The sequence below is a fragment of the Gadus chalcogrammus genome, chromosome 7 (genome assembly GCF_026213295.1).
Source record: "Gadus chalcogrammus isolate NIFS_2021 chromosome 7, NIFS_Gcha_1.0, whole genome shotgun sequence".
In the NCBI taxonomy this organism is placed as follows: Eukaryota; Metazoa; Chordata; class Actinopteri; order Gadiformes; family Gadidae; genus Gadus; species Gadus chalcogrammus.
In genome coordinates, this window is record NC_079418.1 from 26,692,570 (window position 1) to 26,713,108 (window position 20,539).

Genomic DNA, 20,539 nt, shown 5'->3' on the forward strand with positions numbered 1-20,539 from the left:
CTTCCATCAGTGAACCATAGGAATCTAATGTACATCTGTGAGGCTGACCAGCCAATCCAGGGTTATATTCATGCTCTACATTCACCAGATTATATACAATATGCCCATATGTGTTTCTGTTTGATGACAGCTGAGTGTGTGTGTGTGTGTGTGTGTGTGTGTGTGTGTGTGTTGAAGGTAGCATTATCACTGCATTGAAAAAAATAATCAGGTAACATTTTCAATATTCAGTGGAGCTGCTATTTCTCATTCATCCTCCCATTCCAACCTACTCTAGGAAGGAGGTGGAGACTTGTGTATTTACTTTAATACCTCAAGGGTAAAGGACACGCTGTTAAAGTGTGGCCTGATCACCCTGAACACCACTGTTCAGGGTTGAAAAGAAGTCAAGGTGACACTAATGAAGGCCATTGGGTTTGTGTGGGGGGGTTGCCCGGGGTGGGGGCCGGTTGGGGTGGGGGTGGGGGGGGGCTCTGCTGTTGATGTGGAGCACTGGGACACCAGCTGAAGTAACACGTCTGGAGAAACCCAGCGTGGGTGGACCTAATGACATTCCCCTGCATGTGTGTGAGTGCTCCTGGTGTGTGTGTGTGTGTGTGTGTGTGTGTGTGTGTGTGTGTGTGTGTGTGTGTGTGTGTGTGTGTGTGTGTGTGTGTGTGTGTGTGTGTGTGTGTGTGTGTGTGTGTGTGTGTGTGTGTGAGAATGTACACACTTGGGAGTGCATGTGGTGTGTGTGTATTCTAGGTTACTACAGGACAGAAAGCGTACATGACAGAACTTGCAGTGCTTTTTATTATTTTTAAAGAACCACATGTATAACAGCAAATGCATCCATACAATCCAACCATGCACTGGATGGTGGCTCTTTATTTCTAGTCCTATTCAGCATTCTCCTCTCGCTGGGAAGTCATCAGCCTCCCTCTCTCATAAGTTCTGCATGGGCCTCAGAAAGCTGTGAGCTGCTTGAATGGTACATTGAATTTCCAAAAAAGTGGAAGAACGGTGCAACATGAGGATGAATGATTGCAGGGTGAGGGGTTGAGTTGATATTTAAGGGACCTGACTCATCCCTTTAACAGTTCATCAGAAACCCATTTTCCATTTTTCCTTATGCTTGCATATGTTATACACACTTCTTTACTTCTCTGTTCCTCATTTGCCTGCCTGGGTGTGTATGTTTGTGTGTGTGATTGTGTAATTTCTCTGTAGTAGAAGAAAAAAGAGGTTAGCTGAGGTTGGCCTGTCCAAATGTTTCTATCCATCAGAAGCAGAGGACAAATGTACACACAATTGATCTATTATCTATCTATATATCTATTTAATCTATCTAGTTCTGCATCTTATAGAATATATAATCATATCATTATGGACAACTGGATGCTTTGCTTCCAGGCGGACCGAATGGTTTATTTATAAAAAGAGAAAGTCAATGCCTGCATGCCACACATTTAATACAATTGTTTGACTGCACGTTATCAACTCACTCATTGGCAGAACGGTAGGAAAAAGATCAAATACATAGAAAAACACAAAGAACACAATGAAAAAAATCATGGCAGGTGCATGGGAAAGAAGGAAAAGCCACCCATGAGTCCCGCGTCCTCCTCTCCCTCCAGAGCTGAGTTCCTCACTGATGGAGAAGGTGAACGGCCAGGAGATGCTCAGCGGCCTGCGGCTGCCAGAGATGGAGGACCTGGGCCAGTTCTTCCGATCCCTGCCCACCTCCACGCTGGTGGGCATCGGGGCTCTGACCGCCGTGCTGGCCTACTGGCTCTCCTCCCGGCCCCGCCCCATCCAGCCGCCCTGCGACCTGCGCCACCAGTCCCAGGAAGTGCCGGTAAGACCCTGCTGGGAGTGGAGGGGGCCAGCAGCATGGATGATAGTATTTATGTGTGTGTGTGTGTGTGTGTGTGTGTGTGTGTGTGTGTGTGTGTGTGTGTGTGTGTGTGTGTGTGTGTGTGTGTGTGTGTGTGTGTGTGTGTGTGTGTGTGTGTGTCACACATGCAGATGACAGTGAAATGACACTGAAACTTATTTACATAGCACCCGTGATGTCACCCATTGTTTTATGCATGACTGTTATGGGTTGTATACAACATGAGCCTTAGATACTAGTCAGGCCAAAACTCCTAAATATTCAAAAGTAAAATTTTCATGAAACATAAGTGTTGATCAGGGCTTCTTAAATGTATAATATGAAGCTGACAACACTCTGTTTGTGATGGCCTTAAACTATCCGTCTCTTCCTTCTGGGCTTCTTATCAAGATGTATTTCATTGGTTTTCAGAGTTTCCCTTTGCTGTTTAGGGTTAGGTTTTATATCACGTGGGCCTTTGAAGCCCTTGAGATGGTAACTGTGACTTAGGGCTATACAATTTACATTACCTTGTGTAGCAAATTCTGGTTCATTTGGCTTTACAGGGTCAGTTTAGTTTTTTTTTTAAGGTTTTCAAACAAACTTTCTAAGTAGAGCAAAATATATCTAGACAGACTTTATGAGTACTTGAGCCAAAAATATTCAGCATGTCAAATAAGGCCCAGACAGAGTTACAGAATGCATTATGGCAAACAGGGCAAGTTATAGCTCCCCCTGTGGTCAGAGCGGTACAGACCTTTTGGAGACCTATTTACCTATGGTTTATATGTGCCCATTTCTATTTTACAACTTCCAGGTTTGGAGTGGTGGATTTTTGCGTTTTTGCCCAATTCACTTTCCATATTAAATATTATTATAAAAATGTATAAAAAAATAGCATGCAATGTTTGTTCTAAAATAGACACGCCATGCACTGATATATGCCCAACATTTTGTGGTTTGTATTTTATACTTCAAAAAGTGTAGGAGTAGATAATTACTGAAAATCCGCCAACGTATCTAAAAATAGCAATGTAATTGATGAGAGCAGAAACAGAAGAATAAATAAAAAATATGACACAGAAAAACAATAGTGTGGCTTGCTTTGCCACCACATTAATTAGTGTACAAGATAAATGGATTCGATTTTCTTTGCCATTAGGATGAATGTTTGGTTTTGATGGGTGCACACTAAAGGATAATTAGCCCCATTTTGTGGATGATATGTTAAGAGAGCTTTTCTCCGATCGAGGGCCCAGCCGATTTAAAATCACAAGTATCAAACATGTTAAATATTTACCACCCGATATCCTGTAGTGTGGGGGGAACCCCGACGACAGCCCAGGAAGCAGGCAACTGAAAGCCACAAGGGAAAGACGATAGCCAATTGGGAGCCGCGCTGACATTACGTAATACCAGCAAGTCATCAAACTCTCATAACAGAAGCAAAAGTAATGTCTTCCGAAATGGGGTAACAAGGGGGCCATATTATTTACTCTTTTGATGCTCAGCCAAGGCCAGATTCATTCATTTGTTAGACATTCATTGTGTAACGCAAAAGTAACAATCAGCAGTATTACGACGCGACAGCATACGAAGGCTGGGGGCCCAACCTCTGCCTTCTTAACATAGAATGGCCACTGTATACAATATATTGACATAATTGTATACACAATGATGTGCGCGTGTGTGTGTGTGTGTGTGTGTGTGTGTGTGTGTGTGTGTGTGTGTGTGTGTGTGTGTGTGTGTGTGTGTGTGTGTGTGGGTGTGAGAGAGTCAATATTATGTGTGTGTGCACTCGTGTCAGATAGATTATATATTATAATTGTGTGTGTGTGTGTGTGTGTGAAAGATTCTATAGTGTGTGTGTGTGTGTGTGTGTGTGTGTGTGTGTGTGTGTGTGTGTGTGTGTGTGTGTGTGTGTGTGTGTGTGTGTGTGTGTGTGTGTGTGTGTGTGTGTGTGTGTGTGTGTGTGTGTGTGTGTGTGTGTGTGTGTGTGTGTGTGTGTGTGTGGGGGGGGGTGTATTCATATGATATGTTAACACACAGTGGTCTTGTCCGCATGCAGGAAGAGGACGGGGGTCGCAGGTCAATGATTGGAGACAGCTCCAAGCTTTTGACTCATTACCATGACGACGCTCGGACCATGTATGAAGTGTTTCAGCGTGGTTTTCATATATCTGGTGGGTAGGAGCACACACACACACACACACACACACACACACACACACACACACACACACACACACACACACACACACACACACACACACACACACACACACACACAAACACACACACTATAGAATCTTTCACACACACACACACACACAATTATAATATATAATCTATCTGACACGAGTGCACACACACATAATATTGACTCTCTCACACACACACACACACACACACACACACACACACACACACACACACACACACACACACACACACACACACACACACATAATATCGACTCTCACACACAGAAACACACACACATAATATAGACTCTCTCACACACACACACACACGCACACACACACACACACTCACACACACACACACACACACACACACACACACACACACACACACACACACACACACACACACACACACACACACACACACACACACACACACACATAATATAGACTCACTAACACACAAACACACACACCTACACATACACACAAAAACAGGAACACAACCCTAAAACCTGCTGCAAACAGGTCTGAAGTGGAGCGTTAATGAGTTAGTGACTAGTAAACAGTTCACACACAGCGGAGGAAACCCCCTTGTTCACCTGCCCTCACTGTTAACTGAATACACTGGGGGGTGTCCGTGACAACCACTGATTAGCATAATGATAGAGGGGCCACCATACGATACGCATCCAAGCTTCAATACCCTGACGACGCTCGTGTTTCAGTGTGGTTTTCATATATCTGGTGGGTAGGAGAAAAGCACACACCCACGCACACACACACATAATATAGACTCACACACACACACACACACACACACACACACACACACACACACACACACACACACACACACACACACACACACACACACACACACACACACACACACACACACACACACACCAACAGGCGTACAACCCTGATAACTGCTGTAAACATGTCTGAAGTGGTGAGTCATCTTCAATGAGTTGACTAATAAAATAACAGTTCACACACAGGAGAGGAAACCCCCCTTGTTCACCCGCCCGCACTCTTAACTGACTACACTCTAGGGTGTCTCTGACAACCACTGATTAGCATAATGATCCAGGGACCACCATACGACACGTATCCCGATGCCCGATGATTTTGAATAATGACTATGACCTTCACAGAATTTACTATAACAGCTGTTCTTTATAGTTCTGTATGGATGGCACAATTTAAAACACAATTCAGGCACAGAGATCTTAAAAGTTAAATAAAATAATCTGTTTCTAATCCCAGAGTTATTAATAAATGCAAATAAATATTCTTATAATTTTTTACTTAAAATGGCCTTTTCTGTTGGCTCTTATGCTTTTAGATTTTTATTTTTATTTTTTTAAGAATGGTATTCTGGTTTAATTTGACTTTAAGTGCACTTCTATTTTCAGTAAGAATGTCCACCTGACAGTTATTTTATATATATATTAAAATATATATATATATATATATATATGTTTTGCATCTGCATCGATTCGCGTACCAGCAAAGAGTACGTCATGATATATTGCCATTTCGTTGATTTTTAGCAAAGCCTTAACGTGTGGTGTGTGTGTACACGTGGTGTGGTTGTGTGTGTGTTCAACAGGAGACGGGCCCTGCCTTGGTTCACGCCTCCCCAACCAGCCTTACAAATGGATATCCTACAGAGAGGTAGGCGACTGCCCCTGCTGGCTCCATTAGCCGGTTACATCAGCACAATCAGAGCTAAAAGTGCAGATTTCAGAAGCAGCGCTACGTCAACAAGGAGACTGTCAGATCAGACAGAGGCGTTGATAGAGAAGCCCTCAAACATTTTATCTCAAAACTCATCAAAAGGGCACAATCTCTGGTTGAGCAGATATCTGTAGGGAGTGAGGAATTTCAGTTATCAGCCGATCAAGGAAATTTGGACCGGCTTCTTCAGTGGATTGTTTTCCACCTCGTCGCAGACGGTTATCAGGGTTCTGCAGAAAAGAAGACACTGCACAATGCACACATTTCCTGTTACAGCCACAGCCAAACAAAGTTGCATGGATGATGCAACAGAGTGTTGAGTGTTGAAAGGCCATTCTTTACAGTAGGCATCACGGTTCTAGTATCAAGATCTGACAATCAACACCATTTTAACAAAGCCACTTCATTGGAATACATTTCAATTCAGAAAATGTTATTAAAATGCCATGTTCGGTGACTTGTATGTTTTAGTTTGGTAGACTATGAAGCAAAGCTTGCCATGTTGACTCTTGGTGTGCTGTGTGTTGCTGTAGGTCACAGCGCGTGCAGAATACCTTGGTTCCGGTCTGCTGCACCAGGGGTGCCAGCCCAACCCGGACCAGTTCATAGGGGTCTTCGCCCAGAACCGACCTGAGGTGAAATCGCCCTTTCTTTTTTCTCTCTCCTTTTTTCCCCCCATTCATATTTTGTGTTTCATGTGACACGGAAATGTGACGAGGTTTCAAACACTCACAGACAAATGAATATATTAACACACAAATTAAAACACACACATTTATACGCACCTCGTCAAAGTAGAACCTTAATGAAGAAGATAAGATTGACTCCCTCTGCCTGTATGCTGTGTCTCTCTCGCCAGTGGATCATCTCTGAGCTGGCCTGCTACACCTACTCCATGGTGGTGGTCCCCCTCTACGACACGCTGGGTCCAGACGCCATCCGGTTCATCATCAACACCGGTGAGGATGAACACAGGGACGTGCTACTCATGTGCTACTCTGCAAGGAGTAGCACATTATCACACACACACTAAGGCCTGAAACGTGGCAAAAACAAAAACTAGTCTTCTACACGCACACGTACACACACACACACACACACACACACACACACACACACACACACACACACACACACACACACACACACACACACACACACACACACACACACACACACACACACACACACACACACACACACACACACACACACACAAACAGTTTTGGCCCTGCAGAATGAATGAGCGCATGATAGGAGTGTTTGTGTGGTGAGCAGGTGGTTATTTTCGTCCATTTAGCCTGCAGTTTGCGTGTCTCAGCAGGGCCACTGCCTTCCTAGGAACTCCCACCTTCTTTCGGCTGAATAAGCTGGCAAAAATGATTACAGTATCGACATACTGACTCACAGTTTGGATGCAGAAAAAGAATAGCAGCGTAATTGATTAGAGCAATGTTAGTACCAGGCTGCCTTTGATTAGTTTTAAACTAAAAGTTGAGCATACAATAACTGTGTCACTCTGGAACTTTAGCTCCCTCTATCATTTCTTGTGATCTGGTCACATCATGAAATGCAGTGCCACATTTTGTGTTTTTTTATTTTGGGTGAAGTGGTAATATATCTTACGTGATGGGGAAAATATAGTAATCGAATCTGTAATTTAATTAAGAGCGTACGTTAGAGAAAACTTGAGTAAAATCCAATATATCCCCAAAACACTACCTACTTCTTCTCATGACGCCGAGGTGCCTATTAGTGTACTCAGCGATGTCACGACAAAGGGAAGCCTTGTGTGTGGATGTGTGAAGCTCTGCCTGTTCATTAGTTGACTGTCGACTCCGAGAGAGGGTTCCCGGACACTTTAACGCTTTTTACGCAGACTATTAGGCCACGGTGTGTGTGATGTGCCGAGCTGGTTCTGGACACTATGGTTTGTGGGGATGTGTGGAGCGCCATCTGAGCAGCAGTTTATTTTGATGTCTGCGCATCAGAGTAGCATCTCAGTATAACGCCACAGTTTGGCACATCTCATATACCATGCTGCTCATTCTAAAGCAACAGTGTAAATACACATACTCATCTCATACACATATACAGCTTGTACACAACGATGGTACCAAAAAAGTATCACAAAGTTGCGGTGGGTCAAACCCTCCCCCCCCCCCCCCCCTTCCCCCGAGGTCACAAGGTTGCCGATAACCCACCCCTCCCCTTGAACATTTTAAAGAAAAAAAAGTTTTAAAGAAATCTGTAAAATTGTGAAAATCAAATGACCAATTACAACTCACCATCCCTCTGTCAAGACTAAAGAGCAGGGGTGATCTGGCTTTTTCAGTAGTTGGCCCCATGGAACGAACTCCCTCTTCATGTTACGCTAGCCCCTTCAGTGCCCATTTTAAATGGGCCCAAAGCCCTCCTAAAAACTAATTTATTGCATTTAACTCCGTCTAAGTTGTATTGTCCTTTTTTGTGCTTTAAATTGTTTTTATGTTATTTGTGTTTTTTTTAACTAGATAGTTGATTTGTACAGCACTTTGGTCAACTGTTGTTGTTTTAAAGGGCTCTAAAAAATAAACTTGACTTGACTTTCTAAAACTCGCAGCCCAAAAGATATATTTTTAAATCTGTGTGTACATTTTAAACCAAAAACTCCTGGTTCAAAATCATATCACAAATGTTGGGTGTGCTTCTCGTTGCTTCTTTTTAGCGGACATCTCCACGGTGATCTGCGACAAAGCGGACAAGGCCAAGGTGCTTCTGGGTAACGTGGAGCGACGCGAAACCCCCGCCCTTCGCCGAATCATCATCATGGACACCTTCGACGCCACCAGCCTGCTGGAGCAAGCCCAGGGCTGTGGGGTCACCATCCAGGCCATGGCGGAGGTGGAGGTGAGTGGGGGGGATGTGCTATGGTCAGTATAGACCACCACAGGGGCTGGTGGCAAGGTTGTAGGTTCCCTGCCACACTCCACCTGAGCGGCTCTACTGGGCTCCTCTGACAGAAGGACTCAGGGTGACATTGTTTGAACCGGTTTATTGCGGACGCTGGAGTCATATAATAATAATACTACAAATTTTATTTGAAGGCACCTTTCTCTGCACTCAAGGACACCGTACAAAGGTACACAAGTCATTAAAAAGAAACAACAATAAGATAAGGAGAAATAAATTATAATAACAATAGTAGGAGACATAGTAATTGGCATCAGGTGGAAGAGGTCTTTTTGACCAGATTTGTTTTGAGTTGTGATTTGAAATGGGGGAATGCATCGATGTTTCACAGAGCTGGTGTTCCAAGCGTCCGTGGCTAAGATCTCTCACGTGTTTCTGGTGATGCCAGATTTAACCTGTTGTGCATTGATTGCTCAATGCATTGATTGCTCAATGCACAACAGGTGTGCAGCCTCACCCGTTCCCAGAGTTGAATCAGACTGACTCGGGCCAGGGGAGGTTAATTAAACTAGCCATCATCCCAACACACACTACAGGAGCCTTTACCTGCTTGTTAAAGGGGTGTTCACTATTGGCTGGTAAGTTGGCTGGAAAGTCAGATCGTTGATCATTGTCGAAGATCTGCGTTCTCTGTTGGTCCAATTTGGAAAAATGAACAATCGATGGACGGTCAATGGGCTTACTTCTCTGCAAATGTTTTGCAGAAACTGAGTTGATGTTAGGTTTATGAAGATGCATTCTCTTATATAAGAAAACAGTAGAGCATTCCCCTATCAATCTATGTATGTTACTTTGGATAAAGTATTCTGAAAAACAGTGGTAAGTGTGAGCATCCTTGAGCAAGATGCTCCTTAATAAGTCTCTTAAATCAGAATTTGGATTAATATCTAAAATCCCATGGCAGACGAGCTCAAATCATGTTGATGACCGGGTTCTGTTAGCTTGTGATTGGTAAACATAAACTCAGCAAGCACTAATAACTGTGAAAAAAGTGTAAAGCTTTCAAATCGTCACTGAGTAAACTGGCTCCTTTAGAAAACACTTGTGCATCCCCTCTGAAAGCTTCATTCACTCATTGGACTGAGTTGTCTTTGAAAAAATAGCTCCGCAAAGAAACAGGAAATAAGACGCCGGCCCTTGCAGTTACTAGGAAATCTGTCTGAACCGGAGGTGGGTCAGCATATGCCAGAGCAAATTTCACATGGATACACAGATTTTTCTGTTAACCAGGCTCAGCAATATTTTACGTTATTACTACTAGTAATTACCTATATTTTAGTAAAAAATAAATCAAATAAGCATTATTTGTGAACATACAGCTGTATGAAGGAAAGACCCAATGGCTGATGTAGCTGGCTAATGGAGCCAGCAGGGGCTCCATTAGCTACCTCTCTGTAGGATATCCATTTGTAAGGCTGGTTGGGGAGGCTTGTACCAAGGCAGGGCCCATCACCTGTCGAACACACCAGACACACACACACCACATGCACACACACACACATCGATGCAGATGCTACTGCATCGATACGGCAGCACAACAAAAAAAACAGGCTGGCATGGAACAGGTTGAGCAGGTTATATGCTTTCTCCAGTCCCGGTGATATCACCCAATGAATCTGGTAAAGTGCTGTTAGCGACGGCTGGGTTGGCATGAGACCACTTCATTAACACTGTCACAAATCAACTGCTCAATAAAGAACACTTCCTTGTTTCTTAATATTTATACATTAACATTTCAAATAAAACATGTTTTTTTATATTCTATATGTTTATTCTGGATTTTGTGTTTATGTTTTACTTAGATTTGCTTTCCTTTCATTTTCCGTTCATTTTATTTTTAATTGTTAGCCATTACTGCTGATAATCATCATTCAAGTCACCGACGGACATATGCCATAGAGGGATAAAGAAAGATACTACATGAGCGTCTATTGACACATTTTTATTTCCTCTTTTTCAAACTGATTATTAAATGTACATGTTTTTCTTTGTCGAAGGCACTGGGAAGGGAGCACCATAGAAAGCCCATTGTAAGTACCCCTACTGTATATTTAAATAGTTGTCTCTGTGATGTGCATTCAGCTTTGTTGTTCACATTAGCTGACTCCTTGTCCCCAATGAGCTGTTGTAAGAATGACACTGCGTCTCCACAGCCACCAGCCCCGGAGGACCTTTCCATTGTCTGCTTCACCAGTGGCACCACAGGTACCGCTCAACATCTGAATGATGACGACTCCAACCCTTTTGTTTTTGGCACACGGCCCGTTGCTGCTGCCTGTTGCCATTACATGGATCAAGATGCTTCCGGCATCTAGAGCCGAAACCCCCAAAAAATAGTTTTTATTGATTTGATAAACAGTCTGACATAGAGACAGGCGTAACAGGACTTATGTGTTAAGTTGTAGGGTATATATTTCAGGAAATAATTCCAGAAGTGGAAATGACCTAGGCATTTGCCCTGTTATGTAGAATAGTGTGTCATACCAGGTGTCATGATACCTGGTATGTACATGATAGGATACTGTACTCGTTATACTGTACTGTACTTGTACTCTCGGTAGGTCTAGCTCGTCCTACATTTAACATACTTTAGACTCACAGGTTCTCTCCAACATGCAGCTAGGCATTCGCCCATCCCCTCGGTAAACAATAGTGCTGTGTTGATGCAACTGATTGAATAGAAAAAATTATAAACAAGAATAGCAACATTTTTAATGACATGATGCCTGGGTTTTGAGTCTGCGCCCATCTGGGGTTTTTTGGGCACTCCGAGTTCTTTCAGGCAACGTTGCCGATATCCTCACCCCTCCCTTTGAACATTTGAAAGAAAAAAAAGTTTTAAGAAAATCTGGAAGATTGTGAAAAAAACACTCAGATTGAAAATGAACTTAACAGAGAAATGTGGTTTAACGTGTCTGTGGTTAAGCACCAGAGTGGTTCAGCCGCCCCCTACTGTTTGTTTAGAGCATTAGCACTGTCAAATGATCTATGTTAAAACACCATTGAAAACATGAAGGGATAACTTCAGGGAAAAAACATTGGACTGTGTCGGTATGGTGTTCTATCTGGGCCTATCCATTGTATTTCTTCTTCTTATAAGTGACTTGAGTTGGCAGACGTGAGAGAGTTTCAATGTTGCTTTTCATTTTTCCCCCATCTCCTCTCACACAGGAAACCCCAAAGGAGTCATGTTGACACATGGGAACGTCGTGGCGGACTTCTCGGGCTTCCTCAAAGTCACCGATGTAAGAGGATCTCGCTTCCCACGGCAGTCTTCATTAGACGGCGGCCACAGTTTTTTAAAAACCGGCCGCAGCAGTTTCATATCATTTTGTGTGTGGTCGTCACATCACCTGACCACATCTGTTCCTCTCCCTCCCTCGGCCTGTCTTTCTGTCTGTCTGTTACTATTCCCATCTCTCTTTTATTTACCATATTTAACATGTTGTGTATTGCCTTTGTCCATCTTGTTTTTAATTAATGCTTGTTCACTTCCGGTTATTCTTTGCAGAAAGTGATATGCCCCAACAAAGACGACTGCCTTATCTCCTTCTTGCCACTGGCTCACATGTTTGAGAGACTCATCGAGGTAACTGCATGGAGCACCGGCCTTTCCCACTGCTCAGGGGCAGCCTGACCCCCTTATTAGGCAACCAGGGGATTCCCCTGCAGGATTAATGTGTGCATGGGTGTGTGTGTGTGTGTGTGTGTGTGTGTGTGTGTGTGTGTGTGTGTGTGTGTGTGTGTGTGTGTGTGTGTGTGTGTGTGTGTGTGTGTGTGTGTGTGTGTGTGTGTGTGTGTGTGTGTGTGTGATATCACAAAAACAAAAGCACAGTAGTAGAATTGTCCCTGCACCCGCATTATGAATGGGAGGGGCACAGGGTAGACACACATTTGACACACACATTTAAATGCTTTTATTTGGATCCAAATAAAAGCATTTAAATGTGTGTATCAACCCTGTAACCCTGTAAATGTGTGTCTACCACACAGACACACACACACACCCACCCACCCACCCAGCCACACACACACACACACACACACACACACACACACACACACACACACACACACACACACACACACACACACACACACACACACACACACACACACACACACACACACACAAATTGTCACTATTTGTCCACCGAGTGGCATATTATCCTGGAAAGGACCTATCTTCCCTAAAACAGGCACGCTATCTACACCATGTGACACAACACCCGCCTACACTCCCCCACATACACCACACATCGTTTCACAAACTCACAAAAACACTGAACTTTCCGCACGTTGTGGCACTGGGCCAATGGACACTCCCCTTTACCCATTCCTCCCGCATGCTGACGCCCCGTCTAGTGCTGATTGGACGAGAGAACATTATTTACATAATTCGGTTTTGCCTCTTGGCAGACGGTTTGAAGCACGAGAGCAGTTCCTGCTCTGCTACCCTGTCCTCAGATAGCCTCTCAGACAGGAAGTGATGTACCAACCGTGCATTTGAACAGTTCACGATACACAGGCTTGACTCAGCAGTGAATCATTTGTTTGTGCCCAAGAGACTAACAATAACATTTAAAGATCCAATTACGGTGCATAACTTTGTTTGATTGTATTCAGTTAATCCAGTCCAGCGAAATGTGATGTCATGATTCAGTTATTCAGAAGTAGATACTTTCAATGACACATTTTTTGGTACTCCCTTGATTAAAGTTATGCGTGTTGTGTGTGGGTGTGTGTGTGTGTGTATCTGTGTGTGAAAACTCATGTGTGTTTGTGTATGTATGTGTGTGTGTGTGTGTGTGTGTGTATTTGTATGTGGTGTGTGTGTGTGTATGTATGTGTGTGTTGATACGTATGTGTATGTGTGTGTGTGTGTGTGTGTGGTGTGTGTAAACGGTCATGTTTGTGTATGTGGCGTTTGCATGTGTGGTGTGTGTAAACGGTCATGTGTGTATGTGGTGTCTATGTATGTATTGTGTGTTTTAACGGTCATGTGTGGTGTGTGTGTGTGTGTGTGTGTGTGTGGTCAGTCGGTGGTGTACTGTCATGGGGGGCGTATTGGGTTCTACCAGGGGGACATCCGTCTTCTGGCAGACGACATGAAGGCCCTGCGGCCCACCATCTTCCCCGTGGTCCCCCGTCTCCTCAACCGAATGTACGACAAGGTGGGTCCCACACACACACACACACACACACACGCATGCACGCACGCACGCGCGCGCGCACGCACGCACGCACGGAAAAGCCGCATCGAAATACACCACAACCAAACCCTGCTTCTGAAATGCATTTCGTTGGTGCTCTGTAATGCCGTTCGGTAGACTGTAGATTTCATCTGAATGTTGCAGTATATACGATTCAATAAGCAACAAAGTTCAAGTGGCTGGAGTCTGGCGGACAGGTTATGGCATTCCCTCCCCAATGGCCCACAGCCTCCCTGAAGAGGATGTGGAGCGCACAAATATCCCCTCGTTGATCTGCATCCAGACAAAATCGAGACAGAATCATCCCAGATGGGAACTTTGGGCAAAGTACTTCTTCTTCTTCCCTAACCTCTTTGCTCCTTTCTTTTTTCTCCCCAGATATTTAGTCAAGCTAACACCCCTGTAAAGCGCTGGTTGCTCAACTTTGCGGCCAAAAGAAAAGGTGCAGAGGTCAGCGCTGGGGTCATTCGCAGTGACAGCGTCTGGGATAAGGTGTTCTTCAGTAAGATCCAGGTAGACGGCGACACGGCCCATCTCATGTACACAAACACACCTCTTATGCCCATGTGTTTGTCTGGTCTAGTTTTGGAGTATGGGATAGTGATTCACTGTTAATTGCTGTAGGAAATGATCTTTGTTGATGTTTAAGATTTAGGGTAAGAGACAGCCCTAGCAGTCGTAATTGATTCAGCCTCTGAACTAAACGTAGGAAATAATTTATCACGGCAGTTGTGATACAAAATCGAGGCGTGGTGTTTATAACCGTGGGGAGTGGGGAGACGTGCATGAAGGCCAGGGTATGAGTTATTTCACCTTCTTAAAATAGAGAGCTGCCCTACATGAGAAAAAACGAAAGAATACAGACAAGCCCTCGATGTCTCTGTAGTCCTACAGTTCACTGTCTCATTAAGAATCCATTGGTTCAACCTTGTTGACAGATACGACATCTCTGTGATTCCTTGAACATGACCTGTCCTGACCATGCCTCTCTCTCTCTCTCTCTCTCTCTCTCTCTCTCTGCCCCCAGGCCAGCCTTGGGGGGAGGCTACGGATGATCATCACAGGCGCCGCCCCTGCCTCCCCCTCTGTCCTGGGCTTCCTCAGAGCAGCACTGGGCTGTCAGGTCAGCCAGGGAATTGATATCCTAATCAGAAAGCTTTTATTGCCCCTATGACAACACATGCAGGAATGACCCTTGATCCAGAGGCATACAAGACAGTCAACAACAATATACACTTCTACATGTTGTTGGCCAGGTTCATAATACATACAGCATAATACAGCAATGCATATCGTTTTTGCAAAAATACAGTGTGAGTGTTTGTGTGTCTGTGTGTGTCTGTGCGCGTTTGTGTGTAGGTGTACGAGGCTTACGGCCAGACTGAGTGTACTGCCGGTTGCACGTTCACTACGCCTGGAGACTGGACCTCAGGTAACTTTCAATAAAACGTTTGGTCAACTTATATGCATTAAACATAAACATAAAAAAGTATGAATTCTAATTTTATGTCGGTCTCGAAGGTCAGTTGGCTTCAGAGTAAAATATGAACCCTTATAGGTTAAAAAATAATGTCATTGAGTTATGTCATTGATCCTCAAAGACCTGCCCATCCTCGTCTTACATAAAGAGCCCAGGCGATGGAAACAATGAGTGGCATCTTGTTGTGCCTGCGCCAAACACCACACACACCTTGTTGGTTAACATTAGCCTGAAACATGCAAAAACAACATGCAGCATAGGATGATGACACTTTCATCATCCTGTTTCCGTGTTTGCTTTATTCACACTCTTTAAAAAAACCAACCGCACCACAGAAACCAGACAGTAAGGGGGACAGTCAGTACACACTGAATGTGTGCATGTTTCGCCCTGCCTTGATTAAACAACGGGGTAGACTTTTTTATTATGCCAACGCTATGTAATTGCCCTGTAGGCACATAGACTTTATGGTTGGAGTGAACTTTTCTCTTAGTCTACCACAATCTCAGATAAGAGATTGACTCAACCTCTTATCTGAAATAATCATCTCTTTGAAACGTTTATTTTCCTAACACAGTTGACCAAGAGTGCACTACCATTGTCACAGTAATATTTGTATTGAAGGGTCACGCTTTTGAGGGATGATGTTTGAATGCCCTGCAAAAGTCATAAAACACTGCTGTAATTTTTTTTTAAATCCAGACATTGGTACTTTTTAGGCTATATTTTAGCATATGATACACATCTGATGCAGATATACGTATTTCTGTTTGGCATAACAGTACCGGGGACTAGTGCTAGGGAATGTGGTGTTGCCAGTTGCTATTATCTGCAGCCTCACAAGGGTTTCCGGGAAATGGCTCGCTTTAGTTCTAAACTCACAGCAACCCCTACGGCTCAATACTAGAATTTCCCATTCCAAGGTCACTAACATTACGATGCATTCAATTGATCATTTGGTCCCAGTTATATTAACAAACAATTTCATGAAGTTTCATTCAATTTCATTGAAGTTTTTGGTATTTCATAATTTACTTAAAAACAAATCTTTTTATCACTTGATCAGTCAGATTAGGACTGTGATTGCTCTCGTTTATGAAAATGTCGAACGCTCAAATTCTCATTTTTTTTTTTAAATGAGGTAGCTAGTTATTTTATGTCGACTATGAGAGTGACAAGAGAATGCAGTGTTACCTGTTGGCATTCTAACCTGCATCCTCATAAGGGTTTCCTGTAAATGGCTCGCTTTAGTTCTAAACTCACATAGTCTTACACCCCCCCCTACTGCTTAATTCTAGAATGCCACAATCCAAGTTCACTAAGTTCACGATACATGATTTTTTTTTTTTTAATCACAGTTTTATTAACAGGCCATTTCATATTTATGTTAGTATTGAGAATTTCATAATTTACTTCAATTCTAAATATTTGTATCACTTGATCGGTCAGATTAGGACTCCGATTGCTCTCTTTTATGAAAATGTCGAACGCTTTAATTATTTTCAGACATTGCCATTATTTTTATATATTTTAGCAAATGGCAGTCATCTGATGCAAATATTTTTAATGAGGTGAACTAGTTACTTTATTACTATGGGCTGGATGTTAAGGATAGTAAGGATGGTGTACATTTTGTTCATTGCATTTGTGTGCAAAAATGTTAACTCACAAAACCATACATACGCACACAGTGTACATCCAATTCGTCAAAACAGGTAAAATGGCTGAATATGGTATATTTTTATGTTTTTTTGTTGCCAAGATATATGAATTGAATAAATAAGTTGCATTAAGTTAAGTTATATTTGGCGAAATAGATTGTAGATCTTTTTTTGCAAAACAGGACTATGAGAGTAATAATAATAATAATACATTTTATTTAACAGCGCCTTTCAGGTCACTCAAGGACACTTTACAAATTTAAAACAATTTAAAACAAGGGCAAACAAATAACAAAACCATTAAAAGTGCAAGTAAAAAACATGACAACTACAGTGAAAATGCTATCCTGAAAAGGTGGGTTTTGAGAGAGGATTTGAACTGAGGGAGGGAGTCAATATTTCGGATGTGAGGTGGGAGTGAGTTCCAGAGTTTGGGAGCAGAGCGGCTGAAAGCTCTGCTCCCCATGGTGGTGAGCCGGGCAGAGGGGACAGTGAGGTGGATGGAAGAGGAGGATCTGAGGGAGCGGGTGGAGGTGGCAGTGTGAAGGAGATCAGACAGGTAGGGAGGGGCAAGGTTGTGGATGGCTTTAAAGGTATGAAGGAGAATTTTGAAGTTGATACGGAAGTTGATTGGAAGCCAGTGGAGTTGTTCTAGGATGGGGGTGATGTGGTGGAAAGAGGGGGTTTGGGAGATGATACGGGCAGCTGAGTTCTGGACCAGTTGGAGCTTATGGAGGGATTTCTGGGGGAGACCAAATAGGAGAGAGTTACAGTAATCAATACGGGAGGTGACAAGGCTATGTACAAGAATAGAGGTGAATAGAGAGTGACTAGAGAATGCAGTGTTACCTGTTGCTATTCTAACCTGCATCCTCATAAGTGTTTCCTGTAAATGGCTCGCTTTAGTTCTAAACTCACATAGTCTTACACCCCCCCTACTGCTCAATTCTAGAATGCCACGTTCCAAGTTCACAAACTTCTCGATACATCATTTTTTTTTATTTATCACAGTTTTATTAGCCATTTCCTTTTTATGTTAGTATTTCACAATTTACTTCAATTCTAAATAAAACATTTTAACTTCAGCAATCAGATTAGGACTGAGATTGCTCTCGTTTATACAAATTTAAACCATATGGGGGTGTCACATTTTTCTGAACAGAGAAGTTCAGCTCTTTACAAAAGCTGTTCATTAGCTGGTTAAAATTCAAATTTAGGATTTGTAATAGTGTGTATTTGTTGAGGTAGCAAAATTTTTTGTATTCTTTAATAAACTATTATAATAATCATCAACACTTAAAGGAAGGAAAGGCAATGTTTGGTCAAATCATTGCACGGTACCGCCTATCCTACCTTTAAATGTCATATTGGGTTATGGTTTCATAAACCCAGAATAAAAATGTATGACCATGAACATAATTGAAAATAAAATCATTTTAAAAATAAAATTCAGTTCCTAATCCACACTCAAACCAATAAACGGAACTCTTATTAATGACCATGTGACCATTTTGAACCCCACCCCAAGCCACCCTTATCGGAAGCCCGAACAAAACCAAGCAAAAAAACGAGCAAATGCTAGCCTAAATATATCATGTATATAAAATACCAACCAAGCTCGCAGTTATAAGGAACACTAGCTATTTGACATGTTTTTTTTGTTTTTTTTCCCGAATACAAATATATTGCAAAATATTTATATGAAAGGAATATGTTGTGTTTTACCGAATACCGGATTTGCATCCACCCCTGCTACACACTTTGAAATCAAGTGATGGAGAAATTCATAAAATATGCTGCTTGCATTTTTCTTCCATCAAGAAGTGAGAAATCAATAGTTTTTGATGTTGCTGTTTGGTTGTGATGCAGGCCATGTTGGAGCTCCCCTGCCATGCAATCTCATCAAGCTGGTGGATGTGGCAGAGAAGAACTACTTTGCATCCAAGGGTGAAGGAGAGGTGAGGAGACGTGGGACACACACACACACACACACACACACACACACACACACACACACACACACACACACACACAACCACACACACACACACATATATGAAATCTCAAACATAGAAATGGTCCCTCTGGCTGTTATCTGTCCTAATAAAGTTAGGGTTTGCACTTCATAACAACGAAATGCACATCAACATAAAGAATGTAATAAAAATAATATATAATTATTGTTAATCACTGGCTGTCGTCTTTCTGTAATGAACCACACAATGGCCACATGTTAATGCTCTCACTGCTATCAGAGCCACATCTTTGATGTGTCTTTACACAGCTATAAATAACATACCTGTGTAGATATCCAGTCTTCCCAGAGATTGGCAGGCGTCGCCCGTCTATTCTCTAAATCCAGTCACAAACAAAATAACCATTGCACCCAGCTAATTCAAAACACTATATTTTCATTTGGTTGCAATACACAATACAACTATTGCTTTTCAGAAGTACATTTGAATAGTACTCAAAGTAATAATAGTACATTTTCACATAGATGCATCTAACATATTCAATTCAATGGAACAGACTCTGTGATTCGGTTTCCAGTCAGTTCAGGCTAATTTGGAGTCAGAAGCACTATACTGCCCCCTTGTGTACACAGTCACTTGACATGGAAGCATAAAGCAGGCAACTCTGCGAGTCGTGATGTTGATCTTTGAAAAACTGGTGTACGTAGAACTAAGGAGCACGTTTGACACTTTTCCCTCCCCCAAACCCACTGAACCTCTCCTATGCACTCTCCAGGTGTGTGTGAAGGGACCCAACGTGTTTAAGGGCTACCTCAAAGACCCAGAGCGGACCGCTGAGACACTGGACTCGGATGGCTGGCTCCACACCGGGGACATTGGCAAATGGTTACCAGTATGTGGACCGATCAAACTCCAGACAATAATTAAAAAAATATTATTATTGGTTCAAATAAAATCAGGTCACTTACAACCTTGCAAATTTTTTGTCGTGCCCCTCTTCTTTCATACTATTTACCGCTGTTCTATTGGTTGTCCCCCTATCCTATTCTTTCCTCTAATTTCCTCTTCTGTCGGTTCTATTCTTCCTCCCTTTTTCTATCCTTGCCTTTCATCTACAGAACGGCTCTCTGAAGATCATTGACAGGAAGAAGCACATCTTTAAGTTGGCACAGGGAGAGTACATCTCTCCCGAGAAGATTGAGAACATCTACATCAGGAGCGAACCTCTCACCCAGCTCTACATTCATGGAGATAGTCTACAGGTCAGCCCACACACATGCACGTGCGCAGACGCACGATCACACATGGTCAAAAATACACTCGCGCACCTACAAGGACCCACACACGTACACACATGCACATGCACACACAGACAGACTCACACAAATGCTTGTTCCGTAGCTGAAGTTATTTCCTACTAAAAACAAGTACTTGTTTACACGTAAAGTA

At 42.8% G+C, this 20,539-nt stretch overlaps 1 protein-coding gene across 4 annotated transcripts in view; it reads left to right on the forward strand.

Annotated features, from left to right (window-relative positions):
* Window positions 1-20,539, forward strand: part of acsl6 (acyl-CoA synthetase long chain family member 6) — a 30,832-nt gene that overhangs the window by 6,154 nt on the left and 4,139 nt on the right. For 3 of the 4 annotated variants that reach the window (XM_056594528.1, XM_056594527.1, XM_056594529.1), the window contains 17 exons: window positions 1,617-1,837; window positions 3,924-4,038; window positions 5,681-5,745; window positions 6,342-6,443; window positions 6,668-6,767; window positions 8,516-8,697; window positions 10,758-10,790; window positions 10,914-10,965; window positions 11,932-12,005; window positions 12,272-12,349; window positions 13,800-13,934; window positions 14,352-14,486; window positions 15,001-15,096; window positions 15,333-15,405; window positions 18,984-19,072; window positions 19,866-19,982; window positions 20,209-20,352. In XM_056594528.1, coding sequence (XP_056450503.1) covers window positions 1,634-1,837; window positions 3,924-4,038; window positions 5,681-5,745; window positions 6,342-6,443; window positions 6,668-6,767; window positions 8,516-8,697; window positions 10,758-10,790; window positions 10,914-10,965; window positions 11,932-12,005; window positions 12,272-12,349; window positions 13,800-13,934; window positions 14,352-14,486; window positions 15,001-15,096; window positions 15,333-15,405; window positions 18,984-19,072; window positions 19,866-19,982; window positions 20,209-20,352 — 1,794 coding nt within the window. In that variant the 5' untranslated portion in view covers window positions 1,617-1,633. Of the gene's footprint in view, window positions 1-1,616; window positions 1,838-3,923; window positions 4,039-4,800; window positions 4,810-5,680; window positions 5,746-6,341; window positions 6,444-6,667; window positions 6,768-8,515; window positions 8,698-10,757; window positions 10,791-10,913; window positions 10,966-11,931; window positions 12,006-12,271; window positions 12,350-13,799; window positions 13,935-14,351; window positions 14,487-15,000; window positions 15,097-15,332; window positions 15,406-18,983; window positions 19,073-19,865; window positions 19,983-20,208; window positions 20,353-20,539 lie in introns of those variants that run through there. The other variant, XM_056594530.1, reaches the window with a different exon arrangement.